Source organism: Dysidea avara, chromosome 10 (assembly GCF_963678975.1).
Source record: "Dysidea avara chromosome 10, odDysAvar1.4, whole genome shotgun sequence".
In the NCBI taxonomy this organism is placed as follows: Eukaryota; Metazoa; Porifera; class Demospongiae; order Dictyoceratida; family Dysideidae; genus Dysidea; species Dysidea avara.
The window spans coordinates 11,017,978-11,039,659 of NC_089281.1; the positions used below are offsets into that span (position 1 = coordinate 11,017,978).

Below are 21,682 nucleotides of genomic sequence, written 5' to 3' on the forward strand. Positions count from 1 at the left end.
CCTTTTCAGATTGCGGGACATGTAAATAATCACGTGATGTCATGAATACCATGGCAATTAAAATTTCCAACTCAGGATATTGGTTATGCGCTAAGTGCCATAAATTGATGTAGCGTATAATGGTTCTAGTGGCAAATGGTTTTAAATGAACATAATTATTATAAGCTACTTGTTACACTAGAGTAGTTTCTGTCACCATGGAAGACGGTAATTCGCGTAATGCGCAACAAGTCATGTCGCAAAGCGAAGACTCCGCCGCAGCTCGCACAGCAACGGACTCTTTTCAGGACGATACTGTGTTGGCCAGAAAAGTTGTCGTACTGGGAGTGTGCGCAATGCGTAAAAAGGTGAGTAGTATAGTTATGGCCTTTGTAAACTATTTTCTATTTGGTTTGTATCTCAGTTTGTATATAGAAAGTAAATATTGTAATTGTGAAAGCAACGTACATTTGTTTTGAGACTGAGGAAGGTTTTTCTATTTAAAGACACGTGTTGTGGGCGGTCCATGGGTGTGCGTGCATATTAAATTCCATTGTAATAAGTGTTGTGACTTCTTATGTTTGAGTTTTATAAACTATTTTAGTTACAAGCTGTCTAACGTACCGCATGGCTATTTTTTCTGCTTCCTTGGAATTAAAGATCATGACGTAATAGAATTTAAACCTTGTAATTAGTGTGCTAACCACAAATATTATAGCATTTCATATTTTACACAGACTAGTTCTGCTGCAATGAAGATGATGTTAAGTCGGTTATCCCAGCATCCTTGTCTTGAAACTGTTGTGTTTGAAGAAGAAACTATTTTACATCAACCAATTGAGAAATGGCCTATCTGTAATTGTCTACTTGCTTTCTTCTCTCTTGGATTTCCTCTGGACAAGGCTATTGCATACTGGCATCTGAGAAATCCCATGCTTATTAATGATTTGGAGTCTCAATATGATCTGCTTGACAGGTTAGTTTAACTTTTGCTAATATATGTTGAGTATTATTTTTTGCCATACAGAATTGTCGTACATGAAACGCTAGAGAGAGCTGGTGTACCTACACCAAAGTATGCTGTTCTAAATAGATATGAGAGTAGACCACAAGGTATGGCTGAGTGATTTACAACTACATCACATATCTCAGTTAGTTTTATATGCACATTGATTTTCATAGATAACACATTTTGGAAAGAAGATGAAGATACTTTACAAGTTGCTGATAAAATATTCCACAAGCCATTTGTAGAAAAGCCAGTGTCAGCTGAAGATCACAATGTTCGTATCTACTTCCCAACTGCTTTAGGTGGTGGCAGTCAGCAGTTATTTAGAAAGGTAGATGTGTGGGTACAATAAATGGCTGACTTGTGGTTTAACATTGTTGCCAATTGTGGTAACTACATTTCTTTTGTTCTGCTGTTACAGGTTAAAGATCGGTCTAGTAGGTATTCAAGAGAGAATACCATCAGAAAAACTGGTTCTTATATTTATGAAGATTTTCTTGCCACTGATGGTACTGATGTGAAGGTGTATACTGTGGGTCCTGACTATGGTCATGCTGAAGCTAGAAAGTCACCAGTAAGTGTTGATAAGATGTGTTCACCACCTTAATGATGGTCTACAGTGTATAGTGGGTATTTAGTACTGCTAAATTTTCCTCACATTCCATTGTGCTTCATCTATGTGGTGATGCAATTATCCATTTTCTAGGGGTTGGATGGTAAAGTTGAACGTAACAGTGCTGGCAAGGAGGTTAGGTATCCTGTAGTGCTTAATGCTACAGAGAAGTTGATAGCTCGCAAAGTCTCTGAAGCATTTGAACAGACAGTGTGTGGTTTTGACCTACTCAGAACTAATGGAAAATCATATGTTTGTGATGTTAATGGATTCAGTCTTGTTACGAACTCACGTAAATACAATGAAGACTGTGCTCAAATACTTCTGTAAGTTATGATGTGTTACTTGATATCCTTAAAACTTGCTTGTGGTCAGGTAGTGAATGTTTAGTGCTTCATAATATAGTCCATTGTGAAGTGTTTTGAAACATCTGTTTATTGTTATTACTTATTGCATCACTATAAATAATGACATGTAGGGAGATGATATTTTCTAAACTGGCACCAGAGTTGTTCCCCAGTATATTACCATCAGTAGAGTATTTGGCTGAGGATGTTCCTGTACCAATACCAACATCAGATTCTGGGTAAGCAACTGTGTTAAGGAGATGGTGTCATTGTAATGTTTAATGTCACTCAGACTGGAGCTACGTTGTGTGATGGCTATCATTCGTCATGGAGATCGTACTCCCAAACAAAAAATGAAAATGGTGGTCACCCATGAGAGGTTGGTGGTCATATAAGAAGGGCAATGTATAATGCATTTATTTTTCAGGTTCTTCAAACTTGTTGAAAAACATGATTTATCAAAGAAAGGAGAAATTAAACTAAAAACTCCAAGCCATTTACAGGTACAAAATTTCATAACATTTTCTAGCTAACCTGTTCCCTGCTGCACACTCTTTTAATTGCAAACAAGCCATTTGTTCTAAAGCTATTATATACATGGCAATTGAAGGTCAAAATTCATTTGGCTGCATACTTGTAATACTATGACCTTAATAAAAACACAGTCCATTTGTTCTGCAGGAAGTGCTGGACATTGCTAGAGACTTGTTAAAAGAAATACAGACTAATCCATCAGGCTTTGGAGATACCACAGAACTTGTGAGAAAGTTGAAGCAAACCAAAGCAGTGTTAGAAATGTAAGATAGTTCACCAGCCTATTCTGTTTGTGATTACAAGTGTTAGTCACACCATATACGATGAAAGTTTGTTAGTTTGGTGAATCAACATGCAAAGCAGGTTGGTGGGTAAAAGTTACCACACAGCCAATATTGAACAATATAAACTGCTGAGCTCATGAGTACAGTTTGGCAAATTTGATTTGCCAAATTTGCTAAACTTTAAATCGTTCCAAACTTTCATCGTTTTAGATATTTTGTAATTGAATAGCCAACCTGCATACCTAGTAGCTCAGGGAGTGTTAAATTTTGTACAACTTATATACTTAATTCCCTTCAAACTGTGGCTTTCCTAAATACCTACTTAGCACGTTTTAAAGTGTGTTTGTGTATCTTTTTCCATAGGTATGGTCACTTTACTGGTATCAATCGTAAAGTTCAGTTTAAATATGTCAGACCATTGAATGGCCACAGTGAAGGTAAATTAATGTGGTAGTTTTATTATATTTATGATTATGGTGTTGTAGCTGGTAAGGCATTACTGATGATCCTCAAGTGGGGTGGCGAGGTCACTCCAGCTGGTGAGAAACAAGCTGAAGAATTTGGTACAGCATTTCGTTGTATTTATCCTGATGGAGCTGGGGAATATGGCTCCCTACCTGGGTCAGGATTTCTACGTCTTCACAGCACCTACCGACATGACTTAAAAGTGTACGCATCTGATGAAGGAAGAGTGGAAATAACTGCAGCTGCTTTTGTTAAGGTACTAGAGTATTATATCTGTTGCGATAATACATTTACATGTTCTAACAGGGATTACTAGACCTTGATGGTAGTTTGGTACCCTTATTGTCTCACCTTGTAAAGACACAGAACACATGTACTTTATTGGATAATGCTCCTGCTGCTAAAGACCTTTTAACAAAGTAAGTACAGGTAAAAATAATAAGCCCATGATACAATTTGTGGATAGAGTAAAGAAAAGACTACATGGATATATGCACACTCCAGGGAACTATGACAAGAAAAAAGTGCACATTAAATGTATTGTTTAATGGTGTATTATATACTCTTGTATTTAAGGTGGCTCCTACAAATGCTGAGTCTTTGTTAAAGGCAATTGATGCTACTGTAGATCCTGTTAAAGCTTGTGACAAATTATATGAGTGTATACAAAGACTGACATCTCAGTTGGTAGGACTACTAGGAGAACAAGATAGTGGTATGCTATATGTTTACATGAGAAGATAGCTAACATTACATCAACTAAACATGTGAGATGCCGGGCAGTTATTAAATAACACTAGTAGACCAGTGGCCTCTGTTGTTGATTTATACATTTTTTTTTTATGGAGGTGTACTTCATGAATATTTAAACACTGACCAAAGTAAACTATGTTAATTATAGCATTGATAAAAGACAACTTCACTATTACTTGTATTCAGCACGTGAAGTATACAAAGAAAAGTTGACACGAATTTTGAGCCATCCAATCTTAGCTACATGGTTAATGTAGGGTATCGTATTTCAGTATAGTGGGGTTGGTTCTAGTGTAAAAGGTTTTTCTATGGAAAGACTAACAGGATGTATCTCATACTACTTGGTTGACATAGTAACTTTTAAAGTGGTGATGATGATACATTGTGTGGTTTGTCATGTGACTTGCTTGACCAATTATGTGTGACAATAATAATCCTTTAGCAGTTGCTTGTAACAAGTATATACTGTATTTGGGTAGGTACAAAGGTGAACATGGTCAGAACATTTTCAAAATACATCTTTACATTTGTGAATGACAGTTCATATCCTCAATGTTTTGTAGTCTTGACTTTTGGACCTGACATTGTCTTTACATAGCAGTTACCTATTTATAGGTCCATGTGCAGAGGGTTGGTTCTAGTAAGCCAGAACTCTGTTTTAGATTTCTAGAGACTATGGTCTATAGAGTCTTCCTGCAACATGCACAAGTGTACTAGAGCCTATCCTCTGTACTTGCACTTGATAAGCACTATGCAAAGACAACGCCTGGGTCTGAAAGTTTAGACTATTGTACAAAATAGCACAAATGTAAAATGTATTGAAAATTTTTGCACCTGTGTACAACCATGTCCACCTTTTCCAACTAACGTATTTTATTGTCTTGTATTAATAATTTTCAGTGTTCTTGTACAACTGTGAGAGTATACAGCTCCTGATTAAAAGATGGCAAAAACTTGAGAAGGTAATTAAAGTAACACATTATTTCATCAGTGGCAGAAGAAGCCACCAATGACTATCAACATTGACCCAGTGGTAATAGGAAGCTGTTGACACTGTTCCATGCATAATTGCACTCACAAAAATACCAAAGTTACGGCAACAAAAGACAAAGCCTAAACTGGGACATTGAACCACCACTTCTAGATTAATACACTTCAATTCCTACCTACTTTTCTTTGAATTCTCAATGGTATTTCCATCATATAAATGTGGATTTACAATAAAACTAACTTTCTGAAAGGTACAAAGTTAAACGTGACCTTAACCTGGGAGTATGGAAAACCCGGAATGCCAGAACAACCCAGATCAGCCAGAACAGTGTTATTTTTGCGATTGGATCACATGTAAACACTAGCATGCCACAGATAATAAAGTTTTCCCATTTTTGAGGGTTAATTAGCTTTGTAACTTCCAACTCTAGCTCACCTCACCAAAATCTGTAGGTAGCCCATGTCAATAGTTAATGGTGGTGCTTACTGACACTGATGGTCAGTATTAATAACCATTGCATACATACAGTGTACAAGTAGTATTAATTTGTATAGAGCTTATCCATTTATGTCAAACTGCGTCTTAGTAACGGTTACTAGACACCATGTTTTTGAGGCAAAAATCAATGGGCCCATGCGAGAAAATGAAACTTTCTGCAATTTTGCACAATTCAAGAAAGACTTGGGGGGAATCGCTACACCGAGTGAGTTACTTATGGTAATAGCCAATTGAAGAGCGGGAATAAAGGGGACTGGGTTAATTCAGTGGTACAAGCCAGCGAGCAGCTGGAGTTTAATGGCCCTGTTTCTTCCAGCTTCGAAGCGATATTACTAAGCAACGAATAACAACAAATGCACCGCAGCTTTCTTATTTTCACTAGCGTTCTTCGGTTTGTAACTCACTCTTGCTTCACGCATTCACGAAGATAACCTGTATTTATATGGAAAATATTTAGTGTGACGTCAAATGGATAAGCTCTATTATTGTCTGTATAACTTTGTAATTCATGTGTTAGTGTATTTTGCCAATTACATGAAGGATTTCAAACGAGACGATGGTAAATATGATATCAGTAAAATTCCAGACATTTATGACTGTATCAAATATGACATGCTACACAACAGGTATACTAACTAGACTAGTAGGTCATGTACAATACTAACATGTTCTACTATCCTATAGTCATCTTGGTCTCAAGGTAGCCTATGACTTGTACATACAGTCAATGCACCTGGCAGATCTGGTGATGCCCCAAGAGTATGGCATCACTAGTGAAGAGAAAACAGAGGTTGCCTTTACCATTTGTTGTCCTCTTTTGAGTAAGATTCAGACGGATATTTGTAACACTCTATCTGATAGTGGTAGTGATGTGATGAACAGACTAGATCCAAAGTATGTTGTTTATACAATAAACATTTTAAGTAAACCATTTAGATTTGTTGTGTAAATCAGCTATTGCATTGGTAATGTATAGCTTAGTGGTGGCTATTTTGCTATAATTACGTGTGTGTGTGTGTGTGTGGGTGCGTGCGTGCGTGTCATGGGTCATGACAGTATAAAGGCTATAGTTTTTCTAGCTAATCATATGCACTTTTCACTGATTCAAATTGGTATGTAAATGCATAATCGTGTTAGAAATGAAGGTCAGATCTATGCAATTTAGCCATTTTAAAAGCTCATCTACCAATTTCCTAGGTTTGTTACTAGTGCTATGCAATGATTTTAGTGCATAAATTGTATTTAAAGCATATTTATAAATATCAATCACCCATGCAATTAATAAATTATTAAAATTTCAATGTTCTACTGATTGTTTATCGACATCACAAAATCACCACTCTATATAATCAGTTATAAATATGTATAATCGTCGTTATAAGAATCACTATGCACATATCACCAATGATGAGAAAATGGTTAAATTAAGTAAAGAATTAGTTAAGAAGACATAATGACACTTCTTAATTAGGTGTGAATAATTGACTTTTATGAAAAGTTCTATAATTCACACTGTTTATACTTTTGTATTTGTTATTATTGTTTGTGTTTACATTTTTATTAGGTTATCATCTGGGGTCACCACTCCTACAAGACATGTACGAACACGCCTTTATTTTACTAGCGAGTCCCATATTCACTGTATGTTTAATGTGTTACGATATGGTGGACTATGTCAGGTAAATGCTTCAGTAATCATTAGGAGTATCCCTATCATTTCTCTCCTCTGTATTTAGCCAAGCCATCCGGAATGGGAAGAAGCAACTAAGACTTTAGAAGCTACACCAGAGTTGAATTACATGGCTCAGATTGTGTTTATGTTATTTGAAGACAAACAAGAACCAGAGGACAGTGAAGAACGTTACAAGGTTGAGATACACTTTACTCCTGGAGCAAAGGGAAGAGAAGAAATTATAGCCAGTGAAGAAAGTGTCCATTCTGCTGAGAATGCTAAAGTAGATATTTCAAAAACTTTGCTTTACACTTCATTAAAGAGACTGATACCTGAAAGTAAACGAAGACAGTTCAGTCCTATAAATTATTCCCCTTCAACAAGACTGGGTTCCACACTATCTAATGTCCAAGGTCCTTGTGATTTAGATGAACTTGTTCCTCAGAGACATAGCAAGTCAAAATCACTTCCATCAATATTTTATGTTCCACCTTCCACAAATGACACTAATGATCAGGACAGTGTGATCAGTACTCATCCTGTTGATATTACTGCACAACCAATACCTGAACTTGCTCCACTTCAGCTTAATGACAGTCCAATTAACAAGGAGCCTCATTGTAAGCAAATTTGTAGTGTTATTTGTAAAACACATCCACACCATAGATATAATAGCATTTACTGGGATTGGAAATGGGAAGTTGCACACGTGATAATTTTATATAGAAACTATACAATGGGTGGTAAATTCCTTTGAAGCCGGTTTTGCCTTCTCTACTTCTGATTGCAGTAGACTGCTTCGTACAGTAATTACAGGTGAAGTATTATATACTAGCTAGATTATAGATTTAGTTAGTGTTTTAATATTGTCACTCCAAGTTGAAACGTTGTATTGAGCTGTGTCACACACATCTAAGGTAAACTATATAATGACACTCCAGTGATGACACAGTACTGCTTAAAGCAATGACGCAGGACTGTACCAAACCAGCCAATGATGTGAAACATTATGTCAGGCGAAACACGGATACCCGTAACTGCAACTTCCATTCCAATCCCAGTAAACATTATATCTATGCACGCATACATAGATACTAGACACAAACTAAATGGGATTTTTGTCCCCTTACAGTACATGGACCATCGATATCAGTTAAACCTCTACAGAGACTATTCACACTACCATTGAGCCAACTAATGTCATTTCTTCAGATGGCTATTGATAATAATCATTGAATGAATTACCTTCTGCAATCTCCTACCCTCACAGTAAATCCCAAATGTAATAGTTAAATCCGTCAAGATCAGTTTGTAAATTATTATATCCTTTTTATACAGTACCACGTCTCCATACAATGATTTTTATATTACATAAATGTAATACGATTATTTTGTACTGAATATCAATACAATATCTATACATTATCACTTTTCATTTACTTCATAAATGTCATTCCTTTTCTGGAACTGAGCTGGAATCTGCCCTCTCACGGTATCAACATAATCAGGATCTAATGGAATTATTAATGACAACACAACTACACAATAAACTCAGAATTTAGCCAACATATCTATCTGCATGTTATGGCAGATAGCAAAAAAAATTCATAGTAAACTTTTATGCTACTGGTTTACAATAAAAAACAACTAAGTTTTTGCTTTTAACTTTAATGGTGTCCCTTTTCTAATATTCCATATTAGATCCCACAATTGATTAGTTCATTGTTCTTTATAAAAGAATAAGTACCCTTATTGCCAGAATTAGTAACTTTTTAAGTGGTTGTTCAAGCTGCTAAATTTGGAAACTATGACCAGTTCCAGTTTTGGAAACTTGGCCTGCTTGAAAACTACTAGATTGTCTAAAACTTGCCAAAAGTGGAAACTTGATTGCCAAAAATGGCAATTTCTGAGCAGTCCAATAGTTTCCAAAACTGGACTTGTAACATACCTGCCACATTATGTGCCTATATATGGTACAAGGTAATCATTACAAGTTTATTACCAATGTCAACAATCACTGTTTCTTCCTTGTGTTCACATTTGCCAATCACCTTACCCCTACATGATACAATAAACAACAGATGGTGTGTGTTTATTAGAACACTACCATGGGTCTATTGCTGTAGAGTGACCCCAGGCCACATATGAAGCATTTTCGTCCCTTGCAGGTGACACAGCCATGACATACAACTGTTGACAATGTTGATAAAACTTAGAACAGTAATCTAATCCTGACCTGATTATCGAGAGCACTATATATAGGAAGACAAAAAATCAGATAATACTAGATGATACACATTACCGTCCACGATGAAGCAGTTCCCAGTGAGCCGGACCAGATGTCATATTAAAAGCACCAGGGTAGCAGAGCAACTTGCAACCTGTATAGGGTATATACCCTGTTAGTTATACTTTGTATATTACGAAGGCGTAACCATTTTACATTTTGCACGAGATATGATATACACCCCCACCATTTTCTAAGTCAGTTAGGAACCACACCCTCAGTTCTTCAAGCACTAATACTTGACTTGCATCCTCTAACACTGATTTCTGCTTCCTAAAAAGTGCACCACATCTTTTTTAAATATATGAGAAGCTGTTTAGGCCTATATTATTATTGAGTTAAAATCGGTGATCTGGTTTCTTATATCAAGTCACCACTGATCTGTAACAAGGTTTTAGCACATCAAGATTGACTCTTTGCATCTATTAAAAATTCTATTGTAAAAATTATTGTGTGTAAAGTGAGTGCTGTATTAGAGTAAGTGGGTGAACAATGGATATAGAACAGACTGTTATGACAACTGTACCTTTCTTAGCATAAAGTTGAGCCAGTTCAGGAAATCTCACATCATAGCATATTCCAATGCCAACCTTACACCACTCTGTATGACATATACAATTGGGTGAATTAAACACAAATATGCAAAAAAAAATTCCCTGTAAATCCAAGAAGGCTAGAGTCAGAGGTCACAAGGCCAAACACTAAACTAATATGTGACCGGATTTAGAAAATCACCCTTATGGCCATGCCTGAAACAATTAGAATTTTTGAAACTAGCATGGTGCAGGGGGGGGTAGGACATGATGTCATAATGCATACGATTTTTGCATAATGTAATTGAATTCCAATGATAGTTGCATGACGAAAAACTAATGTACTACCTACTTGCATCATTGTAGACGCCGAAGTTGATTGCATTTACTACTAGTGACTAAGAATACAGTGAACAATAACACAGGTACCTGAAAATAAGATCAGATTTTATTCTAAATAATGCTCTATTGCAAAGTTCATCGTAAAATCGCTGGAGTTCAATGAAGCTCATCACATGAAACGATTTCTACAGTAGTGAATTACTATTTCTGACAATAAATCCAGCGCTACACTTCACAGTTTACTAGAACTATACCCTATGCTAAAAATGTACAGTATGCAAACGTCACGCAATTATTGTGACGTCATGTCCTACCTCCTCTGAGCATGGTGATGTTAATAGCAAAAAAAACACTTCAAATTTTTCTTGTAATTCAAGGTATATATGGTTTAATTATTCTACCCTTAAATGGGGGTAGGAATTTAACTTATAATGCTGTGTTTCAGAATTAAACATTTAGTGTCGAATGCACCCATAAGGGTGATCTTCCAAAATTCGGTCACATATGAAACTGGATTGTTTGACACTTGGAGGTATACAGTATCAAAACACACAGTAGTGTCATGTGGCCAAGAAAACTGGTGTGCCACACCATGCATATATTATTGACAGGAAAAAAGAAAGCGTGATTTTTACACATGTATAACTCCATGCAGAGCACACCATCTTTGCACTGTAGCTGTCCACCAGGTAGGGTAGGCCACACAGCAAATGTGATTAAATTCGCTCCAGCCATTCGTGAGATATGGGAGGTCAAAGTTTCATTTTGGAGTCTATGGAAGCCTAGATTTTAGCACACTATGCAAAAAATTGTTATAAAATGCAAACACATAGTTTGATAGCCTTGAACTTTGATACAGATAAAGACTGTATAAATACATTTACTATGAATGTGATAAATTCCACGGTGCTATGAACATTTATTCACATAAAAATATCAAACTTTGTCACGGCTACAGAGTAAACCATTTATGGGAATAACTTGAAATTTCATGTGTACATAAGCTAGCCATCGTAGTAGTACCTTTTGATGGTTTGAAAAGCAAAGAAGTAACAGCTACAGAGTTACAAAGCAAAATCCAAACTGTAAAATCACAGGATCAAGATACTCTAATAGAACAGTCACTATGGGGTTAACTCAAAATACTTTGAATCAGGGACCTCCATACTGAACATCCAAATTCTTAACCACCAAGACATTGCCATAAAAACTGTTTACCTTACTTTATATATGGAAATTTTAGTTAGAATAGTGATAATTTTGTAGATTTACCAATGGAAATTTTATGTTCTAGACTAGGTGCATTCTATTAGAAGTCCTCAAAAAAAATGTGTGCTTTATTAGAGTAAAATGTGTGCTTTATTAGAGTACTACAATAATAAACATGCAATAACCAAGACACATGGTAGTGTGTCGTGTGGCCCAAGAAGCCAGTGCGCAACACCCATGAGTATATTGACAGAAAGAACAAAAACGTACTTTTGCGCCACTGTAGCTCTGTGCTGCCTTGATGAAACAAGACGATTTTTGCTGTGGACACGCCCGCCAACTTCAGTACTCCACATACCAAATTTGAGTAAAATCGCTTCAAGCATGCCCGAGATATGCGACTCCAAAAATTGGCTTAGTTTCTTTGTTTTTGTTTTTCTTCTTATTTTTCTTCCTCTTTGCACACTTACAAAAACTGCTGTAAAACGCAAAGTCCATAACTGATTGCCTTGAAAATTGGCATACAGAAGGGGGGTATAAAGGTGCATCTCGGTACCAACTTTGGCTGGAATATGATAAACAGGCAAAGAGTTATTAGCAAAAAATAACACCAATATGTTGTCACGCCTACAGGGTTAACCGCTTATGGGAAGAAGCTGAAAATCGGTGGGTGAATAGGTTAACTATTGAACCTTAAACCTTTTGTGGTTTGAAAGAAATCGAGCTAACAACCACAAAGATACAACAAAAAAATCAACAGTGTGTAACAATTATGCAATCGAGACTAGCTAATAAAAAACAACTACTTGCTAGGCCTACCAGAAAAACCGCTTGGGGTAATGCTTTGAAAATCACTGTACAGATGGAGTAATCATCTTAGAAAGGCTCTTCAATGGTGCAGAAGAATCAGACTAAAAGCCACGGAGTTATAACACGAAATCAAACTTGGTGTAGCAAGTGTGAGATCGAGATACTCTAATAGAGCAGTCATCCTAATAGAGCAGTCACCTTGAAGAGAATTCAAGAGATCAGCTAGAAACAAGTAACCTGTATAGAGATCAGCTATAAACAAATCACCCTGTAGAGAGTTCAGCTACAAACAATTCACCCTGTACAGAGATCAGCTAGAAGAAGTCACCTTGTAGAGAGTTCAGTTACAAAGAAACCACCATGTAGGGAGTTCAGCTACAAACTAGTGACCCTGTAGAGACATCAGCTAGAAGAAGTTATCTTGTAGAGAGTTTAGCTACAAAGAAACCATCATGTAGAGAGTTCAACTACAAACAAGTGACCCTGTAGAGACATCAGCTAGAAGAAGTTACCTTGTAGAGAGTTCAGCTGCAAACAAATCACCCTGTAGAGAGTTCAGCTACAAACAAATCACCCTGTAGAGAGATCAGCTGGAAGAAGTCACCTTGTAGAGAGTTCAGTTACAAAGAAACCATTCTGTAAAGAGCTCAGCTGCAAACAGATCACCTGTACAGAATTGAACTACAAACAAATCACCCTGTAGAGAGATCAGCTAGAAGAAGTCACCTTGTAGAGAGTTCAACTACAAAGAAACCACCATGTAGATAGTTCAGCTGCAAACAAAGCTCAGCTGCAAACAAAGCACCCTGTAGAGAATTCAGCTACAAACACATCACCCTGTAGAAAGATAAACTAGAAGAAGTTACCTTGTAGAGTTCAGCTACAAAGAAACCATTCTGTAAAGAGCTCAGCTGCAAACAAATCACCTGTACAGAATTCAGCTACAAACAAATCACCCTGTAGAGAGGTCAGCTAGAAGACGTTACCTTGTAGATAGTTCAGCTACAAACAATTCACCCTGTAGAGAGATCAGCTAGAAGAAGTCACCTTGTAGAGTGTTCAGTTATAAGGAAAAAACCATGTAGAGAATTCTGTAATAAATATATGTATTATATATATATAATTTGTACATTTAATGATAAAATTAGAAATATTTAAAGTATTTAACATCTGCTTCATCTTTTCTTCTTCCTGTGGTAAAGAAAAAAAGATAGGTTAAAAAGCCACAAAGCCGGCCATAGGCCTATGGCCGGCTTTGGGGTATACAAATACAAAAAGAAGTGAAAAACAGCCAAGCTGTAAAAAAAAAGAGTGCGGCCCTCAAAAAGGCTATGGTGAAAAAAAGTGAAATCCAAGGTGTCTTGGCCGCCACCTTGGATTTCACATTTTTTTCACCATAGCCTTTTTGAGAGCCGCACTCTTTTTTTACAGCTTGGCTGTTTTGGATTAGATACATTCAATAATCATCATTGTGTCCAGAGATGGGGTAATGCATTACATAATATAACACGTTACGTAATATATATAACAATTCACAGTTCTGAGTAATGTAATGCGTTACTTTTGGAAATGTAGTAAGTTACTTTTGGAAACTATAATTCGTTACTAGTAACGAAAAAGTAATATTATTACGTAACGAGTAGCTAGAAGCCAAAAGTAACGAGTAACTTTACCGTGATGTAACAAGTGAATGGAGTGATACTACGAGTAACGATGAACAAGTAATGCATTATAAATGGATTTTACTGCCAATTATCCATTCTACTATTAATTAATCACCTTAATCCATTAACCTTTCATCTATAATAGTGCTCAGGTGTTTCATGTACGCATGACTGATGTGCATCACGTGACTGCATGTGGTTTATATGTTAACTGTAACTTAGCTATCTTAATAAAAAAGTAACTTAGCATGAATATAAATTAGTAACTTAATGTTTGTAGCTAATATTATTAAGTTAGTAACTTAATATGTAATATAATTAAGTTACTCTTTATTCTAAGTAATATGTGATGATTGTGTCTGAAGATAAGATGAAATGTGGGTAACTTTGGGACCATACGAAGTACAAAAGAAAATGAAATCACACATCATTGTATCCATTTCTTGGCCACCATCTTTTGATTTCACAACTTTTTTTGCCCAGACTTTTAAAGGCCACACCCTTTTTTCACAGCTTAGCTGTTTTGTTATTTACACTGTACCAATTTCTTGAAGATGAGCAGATGTAGTAGAACCAGTCTAATTTCAGATTAGTTTGGCCATGTTGAAACCTTTAGTACAAATCTAAAGAAATCCTGAATTTTGTTAATAGAATACCAGAATGATTGCTCTATTATAGTTGGGAGCTCATTTAACATCTTATTATATAAATAGTATGTACGTGTTGAGCTGGATCCTCAAAAATATTTAATAACTCAAGGATACAACTACACATGATCCTGAAATTTGGTTCATTTGTAGTACTACTTGACCCACTAAAGGAAATTCAAAATCTTTTGTTCAAATGTCTGACATAATATTTACAGCCAATCGAAATTTTCACCATACATTTCCTATAGGGAAGCCATAAAAGCGCAATGTCCATTACAGCCCTTTCCCGAACTTGTAATGAAGCCAAACCGTACATGTCTGTTGTTGACACCTTTGCTGTTACCATTAATCATCTGGTTGGCAGAAATGTTAACTCTGCTGAGAAAAAATCCACTTTTAATTTTCCACTGTTTTTCAGGATCCAGCTCAACTTGTACATACTATAGCAGGATGTGACCATAAACAAACAGCTAGCAAACTTTCTCACACAAAATGCTTTTACAGTGATATCTTACCTGTATCCACAATAGTTAAACTGTTTCCTGGACTTAAGGTTTCAGATTCTTGGAATTTAATCTTCCCTGGTATATCAACATCAAATAAATGCATCTTGCGATGCTTAGCCACCAGATCTCCTAATGGATTGAATATTGGACAAGTATTGTACAATTTGTCCCCATCCCTTTCAGGCAATGATCCTAAATGATTGGATAAGTATTCAGTGTCTGCATAATGAGGTCTACTATACCTCCAATTAGGAAGATGTTACATTCTTTAGCTGCAGACGACAAAGCATTAGTGGAATCACCAGGAATAGGTTCAGCATAGGTTGGGAAGTACGATGTTCCATATGGTGAATTGAAACATTCCTGTATAAGACAAAATGTCACCTAAGGCCACAACAAGTTGGCCATTACAAGTTAATGTCATGTTTCATTGATGCATCAAATCAATCATGTGATCTCTTAAAGAGAGTGCTAGTATGGGATAGTTATAAAAACCGGAATCGAAACGGGAAACGAAACAAAATCAGCCTACAGTCTAGTGGAGGACAATCACTATATTATGTACAGCTACACTATAATATATGCACGCACTTTGATTGATACTTGTATATCCATCAAGCAAGACTCCAGGTGGCAGATTTCTCTACATGGCGCTTATCGATTAGAGATATCAAACGCCTGCTCCTATCTGAAGGGTCTGGGGACTCTACAATAGAAAAGTTCTGTGCTTGGGTAGGTGAGTGTTGATTGTCCCTTGACCACTTCCATAAGAGGAGTGAATAGCAATAACTACTTTATCATTTACAAACCGTTTACAGTAATGATTGGCTTGACGAGTCTAAAAGCCATGCCTTTAAGAAAGGGATGAAGCCATCTGTGGCACACCTTTTATTAAAATGGTCAAGGGACAATCAACGTTCACCTACCCTGGCTACCCAAGCACAGGACTTTTCTATTGTAGAATCCCCAGACCCTTTGGATAGGAACAGGCACTTAATATCTCTAATCGATAAGCCCCGTGCAGAGTCTTGCTTGATGCATAAACAGGTAGTGCGTGCATATATTATAGTGTAACTGTGCATAATATTGTGATTGTCCTCCACTATACTATAGGCTGATTTCGTTCCGTTTCGTTTCCCATTTGGATTCCGGTTTTTATAACTATCCGCTAGTATAGCTGTAGGTAGTCTCACATGGCCAGACTGCTATCTTGCCTCCTCTTTTTTTTGTGATGTCATTGGTTGGCGAGATAGGGTCTGGTGAATGACAAATTAGCGTTTGAAGGTGAACAGTTACCATAGTTTAGGCTATAGGCTCCTTAATTGTGCAAGCAGTCATAGGTGTAGTAACAGGGAAAATATAATTCATAGTAGCCCCTACACTTGTAAAGGTTGAGATACTCTAATAGAGCAGTCATGTTTACTATTATAAAACAGCTAGAAGGATTCCAGAAATTTTTTTCAACCTGCAGTAGTGACCCACCAATTATGCTGAGTGCCTGACAGCATTGAGCAATGCTAGCATAATACTTGTGCCATGCTATAAATCCTTGTTTGTCAAAATACAAATCACAGAAAGATTAGTATACTGTAATAGAACAGTCAGTAACTCTAATGTCTCTATTAGAGTATGTCTGAACCGCATTGTGATGTATAGTCTCTACTTCAGCCATTTATTATATACCCATAAAGTGTATATTTATTAGGAACTGAAACTTAAATATTGAGGAGCATAATAGACAAAATGTTTGAGTACTGCGCAAAAGCATAATAGGTAAAACAAAAGGCATAATCAGTGGGTTCCTACCCTGCAGGGTTCACTACTAGAGAATAAACAATCCATGGTATGGCCTAATAGTAATGCATAACAATCTCACACAATTAACACACAATTTATAAGCCGGGCAACAGTGCTTGTATTCACATAGACCCTTCATAGACCCTTGATCCTCTGGAATGTATAGCTCCTAGTATCTATACTTATATGGTAATTATTCAAGATTTTGGCTCTCTCAATGAGTCAGAATCTTGACACTAACACTATGGGTTAAACCTCCTACAGGCTGGCATAGGTTTGGGCTATGAAATTCTAACAACAGTGTTATGCATACTGCATAGTATTATATGCTTTCCTGTCACTAATAGTAGGTCTCTAATATCATTATCATATAAACCTCATAAAACATTTTCTAATTTCATGAAACAATTGTTTACAAAATCTATATAACCCACCTGTTGGATACCAGTTTTGATTGAGGGTTTAATGCAAACATAATTGCTTATACCAAATTGCCCCCAAATTACAGTCAGTCCAGTATAAATTCCTGGACCTGTTTAGTTGCCAGGGGTATAGAGACTTTCAACACACGGTTGTCTCAAATGAATGCCTAGCGGCGACAATTCTGTACAGTGCCACAAACAATGAGATTAACAACAAAGCAAAAATGTTATAGTTGGCCTTCCTGAATCTGTGCTATATGCTGAGGAATACATTAAAGAAAGTATTTTTATTTATTTATTAAGGCTTTACAGCACAAGTGCTGAAGGTCTGTAGGACACTTGGTCCTACAGCCTATCCAGAGTTGTTACATAAAGCGTGTTTGAAAAGGTGGAGAGTACAACTTGAGGTATGAAATTGAATATGCGATTGAAGCTTTTGTATATAAATGCTGGTCTAAATAGTTGCCAGTCTTGTTTTAGTGGCTGGGGTAAAAAGTTGCTTGAAAGAAATAAATAAATCGAGACGATATGGTAATGCATTTTACACAATAAAGATCAACAACAAACAGTGAGCGGGATGTGCACATCAGCGTTGAAACCAGGTCACTACTGCTGACCCGGATGAATTAAAACTAAGGCATGTGCCAAGAGCTATATTTTGAGTGCTCGACTAGTGCGCTAAGTAAAAGGGTAGCTTAAGTGAGTAAGGTTTATAATTAACAGTTGGTATGGTTCCACGTAAGTTTGCAGATAGCAAGATACGTTTCCTGAAAGTGGGTGTGGCTTTGTGCATACCTAATTACAAGCAATATGAAACATTCCTGATATTAAAGTGGGCATGGCACACAAAAGAAGCTGAAAGACTAGACAATGTCTCATATTACAACAATCGATTAGTGGGCATGGCTCCACATAATCTTGCAGGCAGCTACAGGCATGAATTCGTGCATACAAACTGCAATACCACTGATAAATGCGCGTGGCTGCAGGCATTCATCCCGATAAGTGGAAGTTGGGTTGCATCAGGACTTGACTATGACGTGTTTATACACTTCCGTATTATCCAACTAATTACATGTGATCCAATCTGGGTCAGACCCAGATAATCTGTAAAGTGGGTCAGACCTGGATGACCTGGACAAAATGTGACCCAGTTGATCCAACCCGGTTTCAATGTTGGTGTACATGAGCCATGTTAAGAATCATACCCACTTCGTGGTTTAGAAATGACAAGTTTCTAAACTACAAGTTCTGAGTTTGTAGCAGAAGGGAGTTGGAGCCAAGAACACACTGTAACTGCTCTGAAATGTTTACTCAGATCCACATATCACTTTAGTCTCAGATATTTTCTTCAGGGTGATGCTTATCAATTAGCAAATATAATTGAAAAGTACCATCCCAAAAAAAGGGTCTGGATGGTGACAGCAATCTATATGCAAGATACAGCTATCAGTGTATTGCCCCACTACCACCCCCCCCTTGGGCATATATGGGGCTATGGTGGGGATTTGATAAATCTGAATGTCAAATGTCCCATAGTAGAGCAAACCTAGCACATCATATTCCCACCATAAGCCCCAGTTGTAACACAAGGGGATTTGACATTGTATCTTGGGCACAAAAAGAGACTACCTGGGCAACAGTCCAGTGTTACACTCAGTGAGAAGCCAGAGTTTCTTTTCCACCAATTTTACAATAGCAAGTGGGTAGAAAATAAATTAGATGACACAATTAGATAGCTCACAAAACTCAGAATCAAGACACACAGTAGTACGTCGTGCAGCCAAGAAAGCCAGCGTGCCACACCACGAGAAATTTACAGGAAGAAAGAAAACAGCCTTTTCACACGTGCATAGCTCAATGGCCCTTTCTCCAAAACATGCCATTTTGCATTATAGCTGTCCGCCAGGTAGGGTAGGCCACACAGCAAATTTGATTAAATTTGCAACTAGCCATTTGCAAGATCTGTGAAAAAATGGTGCGACCTTAAAAAGCCTGGGTGAAAAGGTTGTGAAATTAAAGGTGGCGGCCAAGAAATAGCTGCAATGATGTTAATGCTAATAAATTTTAACAATGCACACACTTTTTAAGGCTGCACCATTTTTTCACAGTTTGGCTGTTTTTATGTGGATTGTATCTTGCATACAAAATCATTGGTGAGGCCAATGATTTTGATTTTTTTCATCTTCCAATACTAGTGTGGGAAGGCAAATTTTTATTTTATTAGGCCACTATTTAATGATTTTCTGTTTTTTATCAGCACCCACATATGCTGCCAGATGTAATTCCCATTATTAAATATTTAACCATTATTCATCTGAATAACCAAATATCGAGGAGGTGCAGTTCAGTTTTCAAGATTGTTGCACTGATACAGTAGCTACCTCAGTGCACACTGTAGCCCAGAGAATGTGAAAGACTGGTGCAGTGAAGTTTACAAGTAAGAAGTTGGTCCTCAAGTGGAACTGATCACGTGACGAATGATGACTATATGTAGCTACATCTAAAGAGGATAGTTGCCAAACTAGCTATGTTGAGTTTAATGCCTGGTATGCCGCAGAGAATATCAGGCCATGGAGAGTATAAGTCTAGCTAGCTTATTGTGGGGATAATAGATAATGGTAATGACCCGCCCACCCGCACTCTACATTTGAAATTTTCTGATGAAAAACAAAAAAAAAAAATCACCAAATAGTGATCTCGACTAGATAGCTGAATTAGCTAGCTAAAATGACTCAGAATGTAGCTCTAGTTAGTTACCAACTTTAAAAGGCGCTGGATGGCTGCACTCAGCCACCAGTGGTACAAAAATCCTTGATGTGGGCAATACGGGCGGGGATGAGAAACTAATAATTAGCTAAGTCAGTTTATGTCGCCTGTGGGCAGAGAATAGACACAATCCAAAACTACGTAATCGTCATAGCAACAGCTTTCCGCCATTTTGAATGGGGCCAGTATCAATTATTACGATTGCGCTACATTGAAATCCGATGATGAATAAAGCTCGAACTGGGGGTATTGTCGAACAATTGGCCGTGGAAGTCTTCGAGGTTGTAAATTGGTTAGGGGCAGGTGGTTATCAGAGTTGAACAAGGTGCGAAGCATCGACAGCCCAAATTGCCTTGTTGGCCCACACAGGAAGCACTACGAAGCAAATAGATAGTATTTTAGTATCCATTACTGCGGTAAATTATTTGTGATAGTAACCGTAGTAGCGGCTGACCATCCAGGCGCTCCTTGTACAGGTAAACAAGGGAATTAGTGTCGTCAGCGCTTCGCGCCTTGTTCATCACCTGATAATCACCTGCCTTTAGCCAGAACAAAGAATTTGCAGCATTAAAAGCTTTCATGGACTATTGTTTGACAATACCACTTAGTTCGAGCTTTCTTCATCGCTGAATTTCATGCAGTGCAGTTAGTGATTATTGAAATTGGCCCCATTCAAAATGGCGTCCGAAAAGTGGGCGTGGTTTTGGATAGTGTCTATTAGCAGACAATTCCAACATTATCAACTTTTCAATTTTACAGCCAGACCACACTTTTTCTTTTTTAAACTTTTACTTCCCGACCCAGTGACAAAAGTAAACTCACATTACACGTTTCCGCTCGCACGTTTCTACAGGCCGGCATATGCTTAGATTATGCTACACCCTGAAGCTGCCTAGCTCACTGCAGTGATGTATAATTTTTGTGACATGGTGTCTTACCGGCAATACAACCATGTTTGCTCCTTTCTGTGCCGCATTTCTGATCAGTTGACAAGCGTTCTGTACGTTCCTTGCTTTATCTTTGCCCACCGCCATCTGTACCATAGCAAGTCTAAACGCTAAACAACAAATATTAAACGCAATGTACATACATAATCGTGCTTACATTTCATCGTGACTATCTATCCGATTAATGTTCTTTCCGAGGCTCTTTCGAGTTATAACAGCAACGCTCAACAATATTAGAATATAAGCGCCTAAATAACGTAACGTACGGTCCGCGAGAAATCACGTGAAATTCATATAGCTCCATAGACAATATGTGACCAGATTTGCGAAAAGGTACCTTTTCCACACATTTGACATACTAGCTAACAAAATGATGTAACACTTGACTCCTTATACTGATTAGCTTGCTCTAAGTATCACAATGTAGCCAGATACTGTAGCTACATTCACTGAAAAGTTTAAGCAATTATATGCCATGATCAAAAAGTTATGAAGCTTTAAAGTTCAAAAAATGGGTCAAATTTTGTGTGTGAAAAAGGTACCTTTTCGCAAATCCGGTCACATATATATATGGTAACGTATATATTATCTATGCTACAAC

The 21,682-nt window shown here is 37.2% G+C and overlaps 1 protein-coding gene and 1 pseudogene across 1 annotated transcript; one reads left to right on the forward strand and one right to left on the reverse strand.

The window, feature by feature from the left end:
• Positions 1-47: 47 nt before the first annotated feature.
• Positions 48-8,612, forward strand: LOC136237157 (inositol hexakisphosphate and diphosphoinositol-pentakisphosphate kinase 2-like; annotated as a pseudogene).
• Positions 8,450-21,357, reverse strand: LOC136237159 (omega-amidase NIT2-like). The gene is made up of 10 exons (XM_066027466.1): positions 21,239-21,357; positions 21,073-21,191; positions 15,389-15,509; positions 15,156-15,338; positions 9,959-10,033; positions 9,448-9,526; positions 9,382-9,397; positions 9,253-9,335; positions 9,148-9,203; positions 8,450-8,656 (listed from the first exon to the last, which is right to left on the reverse strand). The coding sequence occupies exons 1-10, from the start codon at positions 21,243-21,245 to the stop codon at positions 8,571-8,573; spliced, it is 825 nt and encodes a 274-aa protein (XP_065883538.1). The 5' UTR covers positions 21,246-21,357; the 3' UTR covers positions 8,450-8,570.
• Positions 21,358-21,682: the final 325 nt, after the last annotated feature.

Excerpts from the sequence above, each read along its gene's own strand:
- LOC136237159 (XM_066027466.1), bottom strand. Across the intron at positions 15,510-21,072 it reads CAAACATGGTTGTATTGCCG|GAATGTTTCAATTCACCATA; the intron begins GTAAGACACCAT and ends TGTCTTATACAG. Across the intron at positions 9,204-9,252 it reads TCTACAGCAATAGACCCATG|GGGTAAGGTGATTGGCAAAT; the intron begins GTAGTGTTCTAA and ends TGTATCATGTAG.